At 33.2% G+C, this 20151-nt stretch overlaps 1 protein-coding gene across 4 annotated transcripts in view; it reads right to left on the reverse strand.

Annotated features, from left to right (window-relative positions):
- Window positions 1–3825: 3825 nt before the first annotated feature.
- Window positions 3826–20151, reverse strand: part of USP33 (ubiquitin specific peptidase 33) — a 43024-nt gene continuing 26698 nt past the window's right edge. For 2 of the 4 annotated variants that reach the window (XM_087960499.1, XM_026679320.2), the window contains exons 11-23: window positions 19404–19516; window positions 18838–19010; window positions 18644–18714; window positions 18243–18276; window positions 16079–16124; window positions 14162–14342; window positions 13882–14008; window positions 13126–13292; window positions 12471–12552; window positions 10668–10776; window positions 6990–7092; window positions 6498–6566; window positions 3826–5351 (exon numbers count right to left, since the gene is read on the reverse strand). In XM_087960499.1, coding sequence (XP_087816625.1) covers window positions 5194–5351; window positions 6498–6566; window positions 6990–7092; window positions 10668–10776; window positions 12471–12552; window positions 13126–13292; window positions 13882–14008; window positions 14162–14342; window positions 16079–16124; window positions 18243–18276; window positions 18644–18714; window positions 18838–19010; window positions 19404–19516 — 1433 coding nt within the window. In that variant the 3' untranslated portion in view covers window positions 3826–5193. Of the gene's footprint in view, window positions 5352–6497; window positions 6567–6989; window positions 7093–10667; window positions 10777–12470; window positions 12553–13125; window positions 13293–13881; window positions 14009–14161; window positions 14343–16078; window positions 16125–18242; window positions 18277–18643; window positions 18739–18837; window positions 19011–19403; window positions 19517–20151 lie in introns of all 4 variants that reach the window. The other 2 variants (XM_087960498.1, XM_026679318.2) reach the window with 1 other exon arrangement.

The raw sequence follows: 20151 nt of genomic DNA on the forward strand, positions 1-20151 counted from the left end.
CAGCCTCAAAATGATCAGATGTAGCATGGAGGATTCTGTACTTTCATCTTCTTGCATGAACAGTGAATAAAAATATTAAAAAGTGCACATAATTCTAAAGTAAATACTTTCCTTCCAAGCTTTATATATACTTATAGTCTACTTCTTGGCTATTAAAAATTCATGTTATTTCATATTGATGTTTGAGTTATATTTACTGAGCCAAAAACTTGAAACTATATATATTTACTTGAATTTACTGAACTCAGCAAAGCTTCCAAGTGAATTCAAGAAAAGCAATGTGACATTAATGCAAACTCTACAAAGGAAAATTATGCAAAAAGTGCTGTGTTGGTTAATTATTTTTAGTTACAAGCCATCTGTTTTGTGAAACTCCAATCTTTTACTTCATAGAGAATGCCTGCCCAAGTATTGCCTTCTAAGAAACTTCCAAGAATAAGACAAATATTTTTTTAGAATCATAGTATGTTGGAAGGTAATGTAGATATATATACCTGTTTTAGAAATTCTATGTTGCAGCATCTCTGAAATATGGTAATTCTGCCTGTCTTTAAATAACTTTTGCAAAAAAAGATTACAGTACTCCATTCCACATTCCATTATTAGGAATTTTCTTCTGATATCCAACCAATATTGACTACCTTGTAACTTAAAATCCCTTGGATTATCCAGACCTATTTCAGTTGGTTTCAGACCAGGGTGTAGTATGGAGATTACCTTGATTGTATTTGTCAATCTGGAATAGGTTGGTACATCCACCCTTGTGCTTCTTGCATTTCCCCCCCCCTCCCCCCCCCCAAAAAAAAAACTGCAATAAAAGTGGAGTTCCAACAAAGGAGCCATTTGTCAGAGAGAGAGAAATCTACTAGTGGAAGTATGCAGAATTTGGAATACTTGTAAAAACACAATCCATCACATCTGGTTAGATCGACTAGAACCATTTTTTCTCCTGTTTCAGTCTTTATATCATACATATCACCGAACAAACTATAATAAATGCACTATCACATAAACCTGGATATGATCTTCCATACTCATTCCTTCTACTACTAAACAAACGAAGCAACTTTGCCCCTCTTCAATCATTAGAACCCCATAATGGTTGAGGGCATGGAGGAAGGCACTAGATCTGCTCAATTGGATTAGATTGCTGCATAGATAAAAGCTTCAAACTGATTCCTTTTTCTATAAATAATGGATAGTTGCTTCATAGTGGCCAATTATATATTCTTTCAGGAAGGGATATGGCAATTTTGCCATAAGAATAGGACTCCTGGATGTGTTTAAAACTTTGCATCAGGTGTGTAGCAAGTTCTGGTGGCTGAGGGGGAAAGCAGATGACAACCATATTTCATTCTAACAAGTTTGTTGATGGGCAAAGACTTGTATGACTTTCCTCGTGCACTTCATTGCCTTCATTGCCAGGATCTTTAGATTCGGTTTCAGCTGATTTTAGTTCTTTCTCCATGGCTCTGGCAATATAATCTAGGGGCATCCAGAACTGAATCTGACATCAGTTATAGCCATATGTAAAAATTAGTGATACGTTTTCAGTATATGGTGGTACTACTTTGAGCAGATTCAGGCCCAAGTTGTCACTTATTAATGTAACAGTATCTTCTGGGATAGCCTATAAAGATGCTTAAAGTCAACAAATTGTTCCCTTGCATCTGTGGTACCCTTGGGCTGAATGGTTTGGAACCAGGACTGCGGCAGAGTGCTTCTATCTATTCCATTTGTCCCTAAGGTGAAACTTGTCAAACTGGGAAAGCAGTGTTCCATTCTTCAAAGGTTCTGACCACTTCTGATTAGGTCGGGGGGAAAATAGTTGAAAATCTCATTTTTTTAAAAATGACTGAGAATCTCATTTTAAAATATGTACATGGTTTTGAAGGCAATAGTAAGATGAAATCATGTGTAAAACTGCCAGTGTACCCAGGGTTTCATTTTTTTTCTGATCTATTATTTGAAAAGCAGGGAGAAGGATATGTTGCTATGGGAACCAGTTTTGATATAGCATATTATGAAAAAGATACCTAGAATGAAATTAAAGTGTGTATCTGTATCTGTATACAGGCTGCATTGTTCAACAAAACCATATTTTGTGCAGGATTTTTTTTACTATTCTCAACTGACAGGAGGGAGAGAAGGGAAGGGAAAGAAGTTGAATATGGGAGTCCACATTATTTATTATAACAGACTCCTAGTTTTTGTAAGCAAAAGTTTTTGGCCAAATAGAGTGTATGCATCACAATCTTTGTTGAAGTGTAGATGCAAAATGCTATCTATAGTACATCGCATTTATACTTTTGTTTTGAAGATGTTTTTAATATTGCCAATTAGCAAAATATATGACATCAATAAACATCCTACCTTTTGCACAGAACATCCACATTTTCCAGTATAGGCTTAGGCCAGAAATTTTAAGACAAAAAAACCCTTTGCTGTTTGGTGAATAGTGCATTTCAGGAACCGGATTAGGTACAGATTCCAACTGGTTCTTTTGGTCCTTTCAGTAGCGTTACTACCATGGATTATTGTATCTTTCTGAGGCAATGAGCCAATAGGGGATTTTGCTAGAGTAGTTTGGAAAAAGTACTTGTGTAATTATTCTACTGTAATCTTATCTGGTTGAGTAAACACAGAAGAGCCTGCTGGAAGACTCAGTTTTAAGGCCATGGCCTCATCAAATCTCTATTTTCTCCATTATCTTTTAAATTTCTTAAATGAAACCGTTAGATAGTTTGGGCATGGCTTCCTTTATGGCAATAATACAGTGTCTCCCACCCTTTATGGGAAGTTTTGCTAGACTATTTCATTTTCTAAACTAGTTAAGTTCCTTGATTGATTGTAGGAACACTAGTGTAATGCATCTAAATTTCAGCTATGTGTTTTTCAAAGTATTCCATGATTTTCTACTTTGTAAACTAGTGGTTGGTTGGCAAGAAAATTAAATGGATATATAATTGGTTTAAAAATAATATTCAGTATAAACATTGAGTTTCTTATCAAACCAACAGGATATGTCATATGGGTGATGGACAAAAAAGCAGTGGAACTAGCAGCAAGTTCTAACTTCCCGATGGCTTCCCCATTGAGTTTCCTTGTGGGAAGCTGACAGGGAGCATCAGAAATCCTTCCTTCCCTTTCTTTCCTAATAAAGCATTTATCAGGCCCAGCCCAAGAACATAAAACAATCCAGCCAAAGTCCATTTCTTTATTTGTTCACATCAAATGAACAGAATCTTGCCAGACTGAACCCTTACTCTTCTTACCCTAATGGATATACCAAGAGATTCTAGGAGTGGCTATCTTTGATTCCTATCCAGTTGCGGGATGTGTTGTCTCGCTTTACCTCTCTCCTTGGAATGAACTCTATCTTGGGAAACTCTGCTTTACTATAGTCCACCACACCACCACCTCCTTTGTAGGCACAGTCCATCACAGAGTATCCCTTTACCCATTCTCAGCAATGGATTTACATTACGGAAAAGCTGTTTGAATATTGAAAGCAGAAGCTGTATTTGTTTGCTTGCACCCAAAGCACAGCCCTGATGACTGTAGGTCTTCAAAAATATTACTAATATTGTTTGCAAAGTTGTATGTACTTAAGGACAAATGATTGCATTTGCATCATGTAAAACTTGTTTAAAATTATGACCAGTTATGGCAAGATATATTCAGCAAAGATTGTTTTGCCACAATCAACATTAAATGCTATAATTTTTATTCTTCCCATTCAAAATGATTGTATTTATGTTTAAAACATGGGTGTCTATGGAATGGAAGGAGAAGAATGAAAGCACAAGACTTTTTCTTCTTTTTGTAACTTCTGAAATAAAGTTTATATGCGAACATGTAACATTAGTTCCTATCAGGGATGAATAGTATTGCTGTAAGAGTAATATTGTAAGAGCTAACCTTACAATATTTGTACCCACTATGCATCTCAGCTCTAATAGTACAAGTTAATAGTTTAAATTGAAAAATAATATTAGATTTGGTAAACTTTTTATGTTTCACTCTATTTTTCCTGTAATCATTTGTAAATGAAAGCATTCCTTTTCATGCATAAGATCAATTTAACAAAACAAGTTTTTCTCTTTTTCTGATTTTATACCTTATGAACAATTTCTATACAAAGGTGATTTTTTTTAAAAGGGTTTTCCAGTCAAAACGAATTTTGTCTTCCATTCTTTAATTTCTCTTCAGTGGGATGAATCTGTGATACATATCTTTATTTGATTTGAAGTTCAAACACTTTATGCGATTTTAAAAATGACTTTATTAAACTAGCATTTTATATTATCTATATCGTGGCAATATTCAGAAAAAAAATCATCTGGATGACATTCAACATTTCAATATGAATAATCTAGAATGTTTTGCAATCTTGTTGAATGCATTCAATTCAACATCTGACATCATATATCATGCCAATGAGCACTGCATTACTATAAATTTTCTCCATGTGGAACTCTTAATGCATTGAATTTTAAAAAAAAACTATAAATGTCCTAAATTGCATGAGCAATTAATGTACCTTTCATGCTCTTAAAATCACATATTCCTAGAGATTATAGATCTGTTCAGTTACATATGTTATTGAGAATAATTTATATACAGCAAAAACATATTAGAGAATTTAAACAGTACATAGATTATTTATATTTGTTGACTGAAACAGTGATTCATCTGAACTGTTTACATATCTGATACACACAAGGAAAACATTACTATTCCTGAGTTTTCATACAACATTTATAATTTCTATTAATTGCTAACTAATGCCACCTTTCCATCAAATGTTGACAACTTGACAACTTGTCTTGATAAAACTTGGAGACATCCTGTTAGTTTATAGTTATAGTGAAAAGACCAATTATGTTTATAATGCATAAACTTTACATATATATATATATACAATGATGTAGAATAAGATCACAATTCCAAAGTCTCTTTGAAAAGTTCTAATATTTATAATGTGTATATTAGAGGTTACAATCTCAGTTCAGTTCTTGATTACGGTCACTGGCCAATATGTGTTTCAATTCACTTTCCATAGATAAAATTTCTACCATTCTGTCATTTCACAGAAAAAAATAAAGATAAAAATAGCAACTTGAAAAATCTTGGGAATGTATGTTGCTAAGTGGAAGGTATGTTGTAAGAATTCATTCCTTGATTTGATGGCTACAGTCTATGTGTTTCTAATTCTACTTTATCTTCAGTCTGTAATGATTCAGATTCACTTTGAGCAACAGGTGGTCGCAGTATGATTTCTGGGCCTCCTCCATAGATTGACTGTAGAAAATTCCATGTTTCTTCTGAAATCTGTCCAGAATCAGCTCCTAAAAGACACACATATTTCCATAAAGTTTACCGGACATTTTAAAAGATTAAATCTGGAAAGCACTTCAGTATTTATAAATAATATAAAAAACTCAGGTTTAAGAAGTTTAGTATTATCTGGATTGATCTGTAACTGATGTGATATAGATGATACAGCTCAACCTATTACCTACCGTTTGATGTTATTTTGTCTTTGTGAGTAATTATGTAAAGGGAACTTAATTTCTTTCACACATTTTAAAATACCTGTTCAGATTTTCAATGTTTAGTTTCTGCACCATAAAGGTAGAAATGTCCATATTTTTAAACAAAAAAAAGTATGTTCAGAAAATCACTATAGCGACAAATGACAAAGCCACATAGACTTTTAGAAACAAATTCAGAGTTCCTTTTTAACAGCAATAACAAGTGTCAAATACAAGATTTTTGTCACGTACAAATTTCAAGGACTGCTCCTATTTAGTAATTAATACAACTAGATTACAATATAAGCTTGTTGATGCAGCAGTATTTAAAAACATTTTAATTATAGCTGAAGGCTAGAGAATAATGTAATTTCTTTTTTCTATATTATGTATTATATTATATTATATTATGGAGTGGGATATAGTGAATCTATATGAGAAGCTAACTGGAGAAGCAATAAATACAATCAATCAGTCAGAATAGAGCTGGAGGGGACCTTGGAGGTTTCTAGCCCAACCCTCTGCTCAAGCAGAAGACCCTATATGATTTCAGACAATTGGCTGTCACGTGTTTCCTTAAAAACCTCAAATGATGAAGCAACCACAACTTCTAAAGGCAAGCTGTTCTACTGGTTAATTTTTCTCACTGTTAGATTTCTCCTTAATTCCAGGTTGCTTGTCTCCTTGGTTAGTTTCCATCCACTATTTCTTGTCTTGTCTTCTGGTGCTTTGGAAAATAAGCTGACATCTTCCTTTTTTTGTTTGAATTTTGTTTGAATTTCCCATCCCCAATGTGGAGCTTTCTCTATATTCTATACTTTTGAGAATAGATGGGGCTTATTTGTTTATGGAACTGTTAATCACATAGGAAAAATGTAGAGATCATACACAAAACAACCATAAATGAACATGACCACTGTTAAATTTTCATGCAGAGAACTATTATCAGTGTATTCATACCTTGTTTTAGAACAAGCGAACCACATTTACTGACACCAATCTTGGTATTGTCAATGGGACCTGGAGGATCTAATGAAATAAATGTTACAATGTGAGATAATACTATTTAAACAAAAAAAAGCCCCAAAGAAAATTCCTCTCATATTTTATAAATTATTTAAAAACTCCACATAATAAAACGTAGCAAAATGCATATTTCAATCGGGTGTACAATTTGAAACAGCTGCATACAAATTTGAAAAATGTTTGTAATTGAAAGAAATCCACCCATTAAACCATTTACCAAGGCTTCCTAAACTGCAAATCCAATAGGACTTTATCCATATGCATAGTTGTCATATACTCTTATTGGGTGCTGTTCTATTTTATTTAACATCTGCAGAATTCATTGTACTGCCCCATGATTTTACTGCAGTTATTTACTACCTAATTAAAACCATGTGATCTTAATATAGCATGTTCTTGCAGTCTCTGAATTAGGAAAATACTCACCGTTATCCTTGCCCTTCACAAACGCTTCCCATTCTCTGAACCATTGCATACTGATGCAATAGAATATAGATGGAGATTCCTCCTCTTGGAATGCTCTGTTCAACTAAGAGACAGAAAGAAAATTCTAAAAGCAGATGTGAACAAGCCTAACATAACTGTCTCAGATTCACTGTTACTGTCCTCAACTCTCCAAAATTACAAATAGTGCTTATTCACAAATTAAATGCTTAAAAAGTGTTGGATCAATGTTCAGTATTATGATTTTTAAAAAGACATGAATAAAACAAAAGCAATTTTGCAAATTGTATAAAATATTTTATGACATCATAATAATAAAATAGTTTTGGCATAATACAAACTCATAAAACATTTCCTATGTTGATGTTTAGCTGTGCTATACAGTTTAACACAGGCTATTTTTAGGCAGATACATTTCTGAAGGAATCTCAACTTTTCCAATAAAGGCAGTACATTAGGAGTTCTGTCACTGTTGAAGGCATTGATTAACCTTTCAAGGAAATATTTCTGGAAGGATGACCTAGCTAATCATGGTTTGTCAATTACACTACTAAACATCTATGTGTAATCTTTAGCTGGGTGACACAGTGCATCATAAACCAACAGTTTTTTAATCAAGGTAACTTGAATGGCCTACCTTAAAGAATGTGTCCAAAATCTGGAACTCACGTGGAACTGAAATTACTTGACTGTATCAGGAGTTGACCACATGGAATGTATTATGTCACAAAATGTTTTAGGATAATTTGTATGTCATAAAACGGTTTTTCAAAATTTGCTAATTTCAGTTCCACATGGGCTACTTTCAAGGCAGATACTTTGAATATCTCCTGAATTTTAAAGAAGGAAATAATCTCTGAAACAATGACCCAATGGTCAAGGATTATCTATGTATCTTTATCAAATCAGATAAACTGAAAACACAAAACAGATTTGGAAAATTGGAAAAACCTACAATTGTCTCTATTAGGTAGAATAGCTACAATTAAGATGAATATCCTACCGAGATTACTGTACCTGTTTCAGACAATCCGAATAAAGCTGGGGAAACAATATTTTGAAGAACTAAAGATGATATTAAAATTTGTATGGCAAGGTAAAAAAGCAAGAATAAAATTAAAAATACTATAAGATGCTAGAAGAAGAAGAGGTTTTGGCCTTCCGGATTGGAAGCTATACTATCAAACATCGGCATTTACATGGGCAAAAGAGTGGATTAATTTGAGGAATACAAGGTTATTAGCACTGGAGGTTCATGATCTGCAATTGGGATGACATAACTTTTTTATGGTATGAGGATAATTCCAGAGGCATTACATTAGGAATGCATTATTGCTAGTATGGACCAAAATCAAAGAGCAACACTACCTGAAAGTGCCAGTTTGGTTATCTATAATGGAGGAATGGATATATCCTAATGTTACAAATATGGATAAAATCATAAGATACAAGGACATACTAAATGAAAGGGGAAAACTAAAAATAAAACAAAAACTAAATAGACTAGGGATTGACCCATCCTGGTGGCTACAATTACAGATACAATCCAGATATGAAAAAGATCGGAAGGAGTTTGGGTTTTATAAGGAACCAAATGAGCTAGATCAGATTTTAATGGGAACAGATGAAAAATTAAATAAGAGGATATATAATTACTTATTAACTATTAGATTGGAGAAAGAACAAGTAAAAAACCTTGATAATTTTGGCTAAGAATTTTGGCTATGCAATAGAATTGGACAAGTGGCAGAAATTATGGAATAGAAACTATAAGCTTACAATATCAACAGCGTATAAAGAAAATCTCTATCAAATGTTTTATAGATGGCACTTTTCACCTGCAAGAATAGCGAATATGTATAGAAATAAATCTGAAATGTTGGAAATGTAACCAGAGGTGGTATTCAGCAAGTTCTGACCAGTTCTGGAGAACCAGTAGCGGAAATTTTGAGTAGTTCAAAGAACTGGCAAATACCACCTCTGTCTGGCCCCACCCCCATCTTCTTTGCCTCCAGAGTCCCAGCTGATCGTCTGGGTCTTCTTTTGTTGCCCTGCACAGGAGAATGGAGCTGGAATGCAGGTTAGTGGGGTGGGGAGGGAATGGGATTTTGCAGTAACCTTCCCCTGCCACGCCCACCAAGCCACACCACGCCCACCAAGCCATGCCCACAGAACCGGTAGTAAAAAAATCTGAATCCCATCACTGAATGTAACCAAATACCAGGTTCATATTACCATATATGGTGGACGTGTCCAAAAGCAAAACAAAAAGTATTGGAAGAAAATTTGCATATGGCTGGAAACTATGACAAAATAACACACAGATTTGAAACCTGAGATATTCCTGCTGGGCATGCTACCAGAAAATTATAATAAAGGTAATACATATTTACTTCTACATATTCTAACAGCAGCCAGGAATGTATACGCACAATACTAGAAAAACAAAGAAACCCCTACAGATTATAATATAATAAAAAAAATACTATAATGCGCAGAAATGGATAGATTAACTCTAAAATTTAAGGAAACACAAGACACTGAGTATTTTATAACATGGGAATTTTTTTACAAATGGCTCGTTGATAGATATAGAGGTTAGACGAATGGATTTATGTCAAAATATAGACTACATGGGAAAGAAAAACTGACTTGTAAATATATTGATGGCTATCTAATCCATGTTATAGGAGATAGTATATTTTTTAATAATGATTGATATCATCTAATATATGTATGTACATGATTATAATGATTATGATGATGCTTATATTTCAACACTGGATACCTAAAAAACACACTGTTCAATATAAAAATGGAATTTGTGATACAAAAACAATAAAAATATTTTTTAAAGGGATTATCTATTTATCATTAAAACTTAGGCAATACAATGTTGCTTAAAAGTTCATGAACCCTTTTGAATTTCTGCAAAATATGGCCTAAAATCTTTTTTTAAACAGATTTCCTAAAATTCAAGAGTTCACAAATTTAAGCACCACTATCTGTATAAGCTCTAATAATATTCATTATGCTTAGAAAATATATCATTGAAAGTAAATTATTTTTATATACATCTTTTTAAAAACATTCCTAGCCCCTGAAAATTTCATATTGTGGCTTTTTACACATCCTGTGTAATGCTTTGTCCTGTAATAACCATTTCCTTTTCAGTAAGAAGTTGTTCTTCACAGATTATAAATGAAATTTTCTGTTATTTTTTCTCAGTTCTGAAATTCTCTATTATGACATGCCAAAATGGATGCTAAGAAAATATTAAATTTATATTTTTATTAGCAAGAATAATTATGAATTATTTTGGATAATTTGAATAATTTCAAAATATTAAGCTTAGTTTGGATATTCAGTTTTTTCTATTTGTAATGGAACTTTGTCCTTGAAGGGTCTTACTAGTGGAAAAACTGAGGTAGCATATGTATTTTATTTTCCCTTTTAAAGTCCATATATCACCACATTGTTTTGAAGAAGCTCTCAATACCTCTGATCCCCAATCAGACTCTTTGGGGCAAAGAAAATGTGTGAAATTAATAAAAATGTTCTATATGTAGCTCACAATGTCTCAAGTTAAAAGCTATTGATTGTAAATATTTGTAACTCAAACAAATACATAATTTAACAAAATAGAAAGAACATACTTACCCGAATAAACATTTCCAGTTCTGCCTTCCGTCTTTTTTCTATTTTCTCTGTTTCCATTTGACAGGTGTAACATACATATAGATGATTAACTGCTGGTCCTCCACCATACCTGTGATAATAAATTATTAAATAAATCCCCATTTATTAGGTTTTATAGAATCAAACACTCTATTGAGGAAGCAACTCTTTTTTTGTTCACATTTTTTTTACTTTTAATAGAAATAAGTAACACATATCTGAATTAATTGCACATGGTATATCTATTATTCTCAAACTCTGATATATCAAAATGTGAACTTTTTTACACCTAACTTAGAAATAAGTGTGGTTCTTACTATTCACTTTTGCTGAGATCACATATAAAACAGTATTTTTGTTTTTATTCTGCTTTCTAATACATTTTTCATTGTACTGTTTCTTTGTTGCTTGATATAACAGAATCTTTTGTTATACATATTTTGACTTAAAAAGTTTGAAACATACAGTATTTTATAATAATTTTTGTCTACTCATTGAAATGAAAGAAATAATTGCAATGTAAAATTTTTGCTGATATACTATTTTTCTGCCATGATAAATCTATAAACTTTTTAAAGGATTCAGAAAATGCAAGACTCATTAGTATTAAAAAAATATCAATTCAGAATTGTTACTTTCACAATACACAACTTTTATCCTCTTCAGAAAACAGTTTATCACTTTTCCCTCTGTGCACATTAACATTTATATATAGGATTTACAGCAATCCCTCACATACTCAGAATTGTATTTAATATTTTAATATTTAATACATTTATTCTTGGGAAAATGTGTGTGAGAGTGCTTAATTATACGTTTGAAAGTCTGTCAGCAAGAAAAAGTATTTAATTCTTTAAAACAAGTATAATATTAAGCCTCTACTTTGTAATGCCTATTTTATCTACACATAAATATCACATCCATTTTGGAGGAGAGTATAGTACTTTTAAAATACTGCAAGAGTATGTATGTTTGAATTAGTGCCTATAAAGAATTGATTATAGAGAAGGGCAGTAGCTCTTTTGAATTCTACTGTATAGTGCAGTGTTGGTGTGGTGTAGAAGGTTTTCAATTCAATGTGTGGAGTTTGAAGGATGTGTGTTTGTGTTTATTTTTATGGTCATGATGTGCACTGAAGATGGTGTTTGGTTTCATTATACAAGGTGCAATGACAATAAAGTAAACTAAACTAAAAAAAGTACTATATTAAGGCACTCTACTACACTAAAAGTTTCTGTTATTTCTGATTTTTAAAATAAATTCTCCAAATGCAATTAAGAGGTGCATTTTAAAGAAAACCTAGCCATGCATAGATCAGAGCTTGAATTAAACTACAGTGGAGTAAATCTAAACACTTATTGGGGACAGAAATGTTCTATTGAAAACAGCAACACAAAACTAATGCAGCTATAATACCTAATTATTTATTTACAGATTGCTGTTTGAGCCAGCAGATGCATTTGTATTTAGAAACAAAGTGAAATTAATTGGTTTTTCTTTCCCTAATCCTGAATCATTCTTGTATCATGCCAGTTCACATACTATCAGTCAGGTAGTAGAGGTGCACGCATGCAAGAAAATAAATGAAAATAATATTTTTGCCTTCTGTTTATAGATGTTTTGTGAGATTAAAGAGGCTTAGAAAGTGCCAGTCCACCACAGGATTCAGTATTATGTTCTGTACTACATTATATGCAGATTTTCCAATTACCTTCTCTTTGATAATTATTTTTTGGCATAATAAAATCAGACATCAAATGTAATATGTTTCACAATTAAGTTTACCTGCTGTACAAATTATCCCATATGTTCTGAGGAAGCATTACAACGAGATCTTCTATAAAAGAAGCTTTGTGTGGTGAAACTCCTATGGAAAAATAGTTTTAAAAAATTAAATATGATTTAGTTAAAGAGAGTAGAAACCTTGAAGTAATGCAGTTTTTCAGCAGCAGTAAAAATATAAAATATCTGTGAAAGAAACAACTTCCTACTGTTTTATATTAAAGCTTCTTAGTTTCTACCCCAAAGATAGGTGCAATCTAATTTATCTTACTATAGAATTAAACTGTAGCCTAACAAGTCATGAGTAGTAATTAAGGACATACATATTTTTTACTTTCAACTAGTAAGTTATCCAAAGTTTGTATCTATAATTTTAATAATGAACCCGTTAGCTTTACATTTGAAGAAATGGATTCTACATAAGAAAATTTCAGGCTGTGATCTGGATAATCAGAAAAGAAATTAACTGACTACAGAGTGAAATTCTCGTTTAATTGAATAAAAATTCAAATTAAAAGATGTAAGGACAAAAATACATAGGGTGGCAAAAATGGTCAAAAACTCAAAAGTTACAGGAAACAGTAGGATTTATTGTTCCAGATAATAAGATAAAATGTTATCTTCATAGGAGAATAGTTTTATATGACCTCAGTCTCACCTCCATGGATGCAGAGAAAATCATTATTTGAAATAGGTCCTGGTTCAGCAAAAGTTCTGAATTTATTCAGCCATAAGCGTGAAATATAAAATTGAAGGAGGCTTGGTTCCATAACATTAAGGCTTGACACTCTCTCTCTCTTTTTTTTAGCTTCTTCGTTACTTTTTCTTTTGAAAAGAGGCAATATATTAACATTAGTTAATGACTAATTAATCTGTATGACTAAAAATATTAAGATTGCATACTATGTGCTAATTTTCAATTTAAAAAAGCAAAGGTACTTCAAATCTTGATATCTTCAAAATATTTGAGTTCATGGTAAGATAAACTCACAGCTATTCTTTAGAACCAGAAAAATATGTTAATTCCTGCAAAGAAGCACTTTGAAAAAAGCAATATTGAGTTTTTATTAAAACTAATAAAGCCTCTAACAATTGGGAATGACTATCCTGGTGTTTTTTTTAACTGTTTGTTATGAATAACAGACTTGTATCAGTTTTTTTAAAAAAAGCTTCCTTGCAAAAGAGAGAAGAATGTTTTTGTAGATACTCTCTTTCTTTAGTTCTGTCATCAACAAGCCAGAAAGAATTTTACAAGTTGGAAGTCCAGAAGGAAAATTTGCAGTAGTGTTTTCCTTTTTTTTCTTCCCTTTCCTTAGCATTGACTAAGTAAAACTCTGCTCAAACAATACTTTCGCTGACAACGACAACCTCTGCATCTAGCCATTGTTTTGCAACTTCAAACTTGCTTTCTTACCTGTAGAAGAGGACATAAGCTTCTGCATTTTGGATAGTTGATTCTGTTACTTCTGTGACACTTTGATCATCAAATTCATACCATCGATTATTTAAATTATTTCGACAATAAGCTGTATAATGCCCATCTAAATTAAAGAACAAATTAAGAAGTTTTTTTGTTTTAAAATTGCAGGAAAAGCAGATTGGTACAGATTAATGTAATAACATTTTTACATCAGCTGCATAATGATGTAACATACCATAAACATAGACTACAAAAACAGATTATGTATACTCACTAATAGCAGTTCCATGGTGGCAGATGACAGACAAAAGGTCATAAACTGCTATTTGAGCAGGACTGTCTTTAGCAAGAAAAGGTTGAAGATCAAGTCCTTCCAAAGGAAAGGATACATGAGTTCCAATTTTTGTAGAAAACATAAGATCGTGTCTGAATCTTTTGAGATGAATACATAAAATCTGTGTAAAACAATCGACAGGCTTATTTGAAAACTGATGTTTATCTTTTATTTTAATATAAGCAACAGATTTCTTATTAAGCAGCTAATGAGTTTTTTATTTCCTCAATGAAAATGAAATTACCACCGAAACTTTTATTTAATCGCATTATTCTATAGCACACTGTGATTTCTTTAGGAATGAGGATAATGAAACAAATTTCTGCAACCTCCAATTTTGCTCCTTTGCTCCCAGTACTTAGTAGTGAGGTTGTTTTTACTGCTCCATTTGAAAGTGATTTATGATATCACAATTACACCATAGCTACTATATGATACAGCTAGCAATCATCTATATTTGTGCCTCAAATTCTTTGGCAGATATTCTTTACTAGTATGTCTTTTTAAGAATATTGATTTGGTTGGGGTCTCTGACATGTTACTCAGCACTAATGCAGGTTGTGATCTGAAAAAAAATGTGAACAACATGGCAACAACAATTATTATTACGCTTGGCACTTTTCTACAAAAACATCGCTAAAGGGAAACTACACTGACATGACATGTTGTTAATGTGTATGCATGTCAGAAGTTCAAATATATCATTTACAGAATAATATTGTTGTTTATATTTCCTTAGGAAAAGATATGTTTAAAAAAAACCTCCAAAATAATTCTAATCTTCCAGATAACTTTCAAATTGTGGAATCTGTCCAAAAAGTATTATACTGATCCCAAGTGATCTTAATTATCGGTAATATTTTATCCTGAATTATTTCAGTTATTAGGTAATGCTCAAGAGCCTGCAAATATTCAGCTGACCTTTGCTGATCTTAGAAGCTAAGTAGGACCAGCCCTAATTAGTATTTGGATGGGGGACAGTCTGGCAATGGAAAAGCACACTTCCAAGAAAATTATATGAGCGCAATGACCAGGAAACAAATTAGACTAGACCAGTGATAGCTAACCTTTTTGGCCCCGAGTGCCCAAAGTGCACTTACACGCATCACCAATGCAATGTATGCCCCGCACATGTGCGTGCATCCTGTGCATGTGCTGCACCCCCACGCATGCACCCTACCCCCAGCATGCACCCCACCCCCTGCACATGCATGGCAGAGACCCAAAGACCAGCTGGCTGGCGGGAGGCACACACGCATGCATGGTGGAGCTGAGCTGAGGCAATGTCTCATTAAATTTAAACATTGTAAGTGAACAGCTTAAAACACACTAGTCCTAACTATCTAAAATAGTTGTGTAGAATGTAACAATTGATTCTCAAGACTGATAGAGCTTCAGGTGACTTTTGTAAATAATCAGCTTCACCCTTCCCCATTATCAATGAATCACCTTTCCAGTGCATCCTAAGGTTATGAGAAAAAGACCTAGAAAATCTTAGCCATAGCATCACCTGAGCTATAAAAGAAAAATACTACACTTGCTAGAATTCTTGTGTTATCACCTTTCATGAATCTTGTTAGTTCTTAAAATTGTGACTAAAAAAACAACCTTAGATTGAAGCAGCTACACATTCTGACAGAAAATGAAATTCAGGATAGGGACCATGACAACATACAGGAGAAATTGATTAGTTTGACTGTTATCTGTTAAATTGTTAAAAGATTCATCTTGGAAAATGAAGAAATAGAACTGAATACAAGTCATGTTACATGAAGTAATTTGTTCTTATGTTAACACTGATTTATTACAAAAAGGAGGGGAGAGGACATTTTTATCCAGCAAAACAAAGCACATTACCTCAGGGAAGTGTTGAACTTTGCAGAATTTTACTCCATTTCTTAACCTGAAGTAAAGTTCACATTTAATGACATTGTAAAAAATATTGACCACAATGTTACAAAAATTCTAGCTTTACTATTTTAGAAATGCTGGCCAGAAAAAAATGGAATGGAATTAGAAATCTACATTTTTTCCAGTTTTCATACCAATATAAAAAATAAACATAACTTATATATAAAAATCCAACATATATTTTGATAAAGTACTAAACTCAATAATAATAATATAATTGTTGTGCAATTCCAAAACATCAGGAGCATCACTTTGACACCACCAGTCTATTGCACAAGGCAGCTTTATTGGAACAGTTTATATCCTGCAACAATACCTTCAATATCATTAAATAACATCTGCCTATCCCAGGTCCTTAGTTTGAAGGTGGACAAATATACCAAATATAAAAATACTGTGCAACCAACTATAATCTATATTATAATAATGACAATGAAATCCTTTTCTTTCCAACTATTTATTTCCCGCCTTTACAAATAGCTGAAGGCAGCAAACATATCCAACATACCTTCCTCCTCCTGTTTTCCCCACAACAACCCTGTGAGATGGGTTGGGCTGAGGTCACCTGCCTGGCTTTCATGGCCAGAAATAGGGCTTGAATTCAGTGTCCTGCTCTCTAGCCCAGTGCCTAAATCACTAAACCAAAGTAGTTCTGATGGAGAATATATGGCTGTAACTCTGAATTAAAAGTGTTAACCCGGAATCTAAAGTGGTTTTTTTAGTGTATTGTTAAGATTTTACTGAATTCTGACTTATTAACAAGAAGTAAGTATGCAGTACCACTCTTGTCATTTGGTACCTTTTTCAAGCTTGGACAGGCTAAGAAACAGGCTCCTCAAGCACTACTGGACCTCTATAGTGATAGGGTATAATAACAGGCTCTTGAAAGTCTGACAAAATTCCTCTCACTTCTCCTCTTACACCTTAAAGAATCAGACAAGGCAATCCTAAGTTTCTTTCTTAATGCCTCCTTCTTTGAAAAGCTACCTGGCTTTTAAATAACTGCTCTTGTATTCAATTTTTTAAAAGTTATTTCTCTACTGCTCTACAGTGGCCCAAACAGAACTGGTATGCAGTTCTTATTCATTCAGCAGATGGCAGCTGAAATCAGAAGCACCTTTGCACAAAGGTTTCTTGTTTGCCAATTGTATCACTACCTTGGTGAAGAGTCCTCACAATCACTCATGAGGTTATCTTTGTAGACCACTCAGAATTTACAACTGGTCCAGAATGAGCCATGCAACTATGGGCACTTCTTATTTTATTCACATAGCTCTGGTAGGCTTGGTGTTGTAGGTTACCTGTATAGCTGTTCAGTTTAGTCTAGTTTCCTAGAGGACTGTCTTTCTCCTGTTGTTTCCACTTGACCACTTAGATTTGAGTGAGTTGATAAGTCCCAGTTGTAAACTGGTATCTTCTTGGGAGCCTAAGAAACACACCTAAGTAGCTGGGTTGTCCTGCAGAACAGCATTCCCCCCAAGTTTTGCACGGTTGCATCCTATTGGGTTTTGGTTGGGAAAATGTTTGTTTAGTTATTCTTCCCTGTTGCTTATCTTGTATTTACTGCTGATCCCGCCCTTTTATACTTTTACTAATTATTTTTTGCTTAATAGAAAATAATCTTAGTAGTTAGAGTCATATTACGTTGAGGCACCATACGAGTGGTGAAATATAAAATAAAACAGTAACTGCTAATGTTCAAACAAGTGGCAAGTCTAAATGATGCCTATGTTTAGTCTAGATGGTTACATGCATAGCTCAGATAAGGCTGTAGCATTTGGCATGAAACTATTCCTGTTTGCTGGAGGCAAATTAATCCTAAGCATCTTTCATTAGGTTTCAAGGGTGTTAGGCAGTTTTTCAAGCAAGCTTAAGAAGACAATGAATACTGAAAACTATTTTTAAACAAATATTAAGTCAAAATGGTTCATACAAAAGTCCTATTTTGCCAGCTGAACTGTGCCTGTGTATATTTCATACATTACATCATATTCCTGGTTTCAATAGCTTTATTAATGAAAAAGGGTAGAAAAATATAGAAATTATACAGACAGATAGATAGATAGATAGATAGATAGATAGATAGATAGTTTAAATGTAGATCACTTACTTTTTACATTTTTCACAACTGTACATATTGTCACCTGCAGACATTGTAAAGAAGAACAAACATTATTTTAAAAATATAGAAAATTATCTTTAACCCACACTAAACATGTTTGATTTTGCAATATAGTAAATTGATCCTAGCATTTTATAAAATACTTGTCCTTGTGAATTGGGAAATTGTTTTTAATTGAAAATCCATACTATGGATCAAAAGTTAATCTTTTGTAACAATGTTTTCTGAATGTTTGTCCTTGAAAATATTTCTCAATTCAATTTCAACAAAGATATTGTGGAGAAAACTCTAATATGCTTTCTGCTCTGTTAAATGTGAAACCTGATTCAAAACAATAAGCTACACATAGTAGCTAAATTAGAATTTGATATTCGATATGAATCTCTTACCTTTCAATTCATCTCTAGCAAAAAAGGCAGCAAGACAATCTTGTAAGGTTACTGTTGGACCCCAAAACCAGCTAGGGACACATGAGACAACAAACCTGAAATATCATTGATAGAAAAACAGCAATTGTTCTGCTGTTATAGCAGAAACATCAGTGCAGAAGAATTACTGAAGTAATAGAAAGAAAACAACTAACCTTTTGAAATATTCCACAAAAAATGCGATCCAGCCTTGAGGAGCATATGCTTCACCACAAGATCCTGCCTTGACAAGAGAGGTCTGATGATTTGCAGAATGCAGCTTAGCAAGATCTTCCTTACCTGGAATAGGTAAAGACAAATCCTGGAAAGTTTCCAGTGTAACTGAAACCTATGAAAAATAAACATAAACACTTATTTGTCAATATATTTAATCAAATTCTATAATTATATTTGTTTGTTTTAAACTTTTCATAAAACATAGTACTGCTTATCTGCTATTACATCACTTGATGGGAACTAACATATACCATTTAAGTTCACTATAAAATATACATGAATATAAGGTAAATTCACTGTAAAGTATGAACATAAATAAGTACATACATATTGATAAATATAAAAATATAAAGTGCAGAGGATAAAAAAATTAAAGAACTATGAACAGGAAAGACATGTTTGGAAAGTCTAGCTTAAATAATTCAAAAATATTTATATATATTACTTTAAAAAACAACATCCACACAGAAAGTGAGAAATTTTGTATAAGCACTGTAAAACTTACCCGATCACATGTGAGACATTGTACGGAACTTAAAATAGAACCATCAAATATGTCTGATATAACACTTCGGTATTTTTTGCTTTTCTTCTTTTTAGAGGAAGGCGCAGTTGGAACTAAAAGAGCAAAAAAAAAGAAATAATTACAAAATATTATTTGAACTGTCCAGGGCTAATGAACAGTAATTTCTACATGAATTTTGGGAGAGCAGGCAGCTAACATTGTTTTACTCATTCATTATAATTCATGTCCATCTCACCCCAAAGGGTGAGAACTTATACCATCTCACCCCAATGGGATCTATCTACCCCACCAATGCCAGCAGAGAGAGCATGCTATGGGCTCAATCAGTCAGGGAATTCCAGTGGGAGGGGGGGTCAAGGAGAAAAGTTCTCTCTGCCATGGCCACTGCCCTTTGGAACATCACATCCACAGAGGTGAGATCTGCACTGACCCTCTTGACCTTCCATAAGGGCCTGAAGACTTGGCTCTGCCAGCGTGCCTGGAGCCACAACTGGGGGGAGGTGCAGGCCATATCCGCCCCATGAGCCACCAGTTTGATAGGCCTGGTCTAAAGGACATGGAGGGATAGATTCTTTGAGACAGAATCTCAAAAGTAATGTCAGTGGCAATGCAGCCAGGTTTGGAGAAAGAAGCAGCCACTACTCAATTTATTAGCAGCTAAAGTAGCATAAAATATTTGCAAGGCTAATTTAGCATACATTGTGCCAAGTAAGCTTTAGATGGGATT

The sequence above is a fragment of the Notechis scutatus genome, chromosome 3 (assembly GCF_049901735.1).
Source record: "Notechis scutatus isolate UNSWTSFEM ecotype Mainland chromosome 3, rNotScu1.2, whole genome shotgun sequence".
NCBI classification, from domain to species: Eukaryota; Metazoa; Chordata; class Lepidosauria; order Squamata; family Elapidae; genus Notechis; species Notechis scutatus.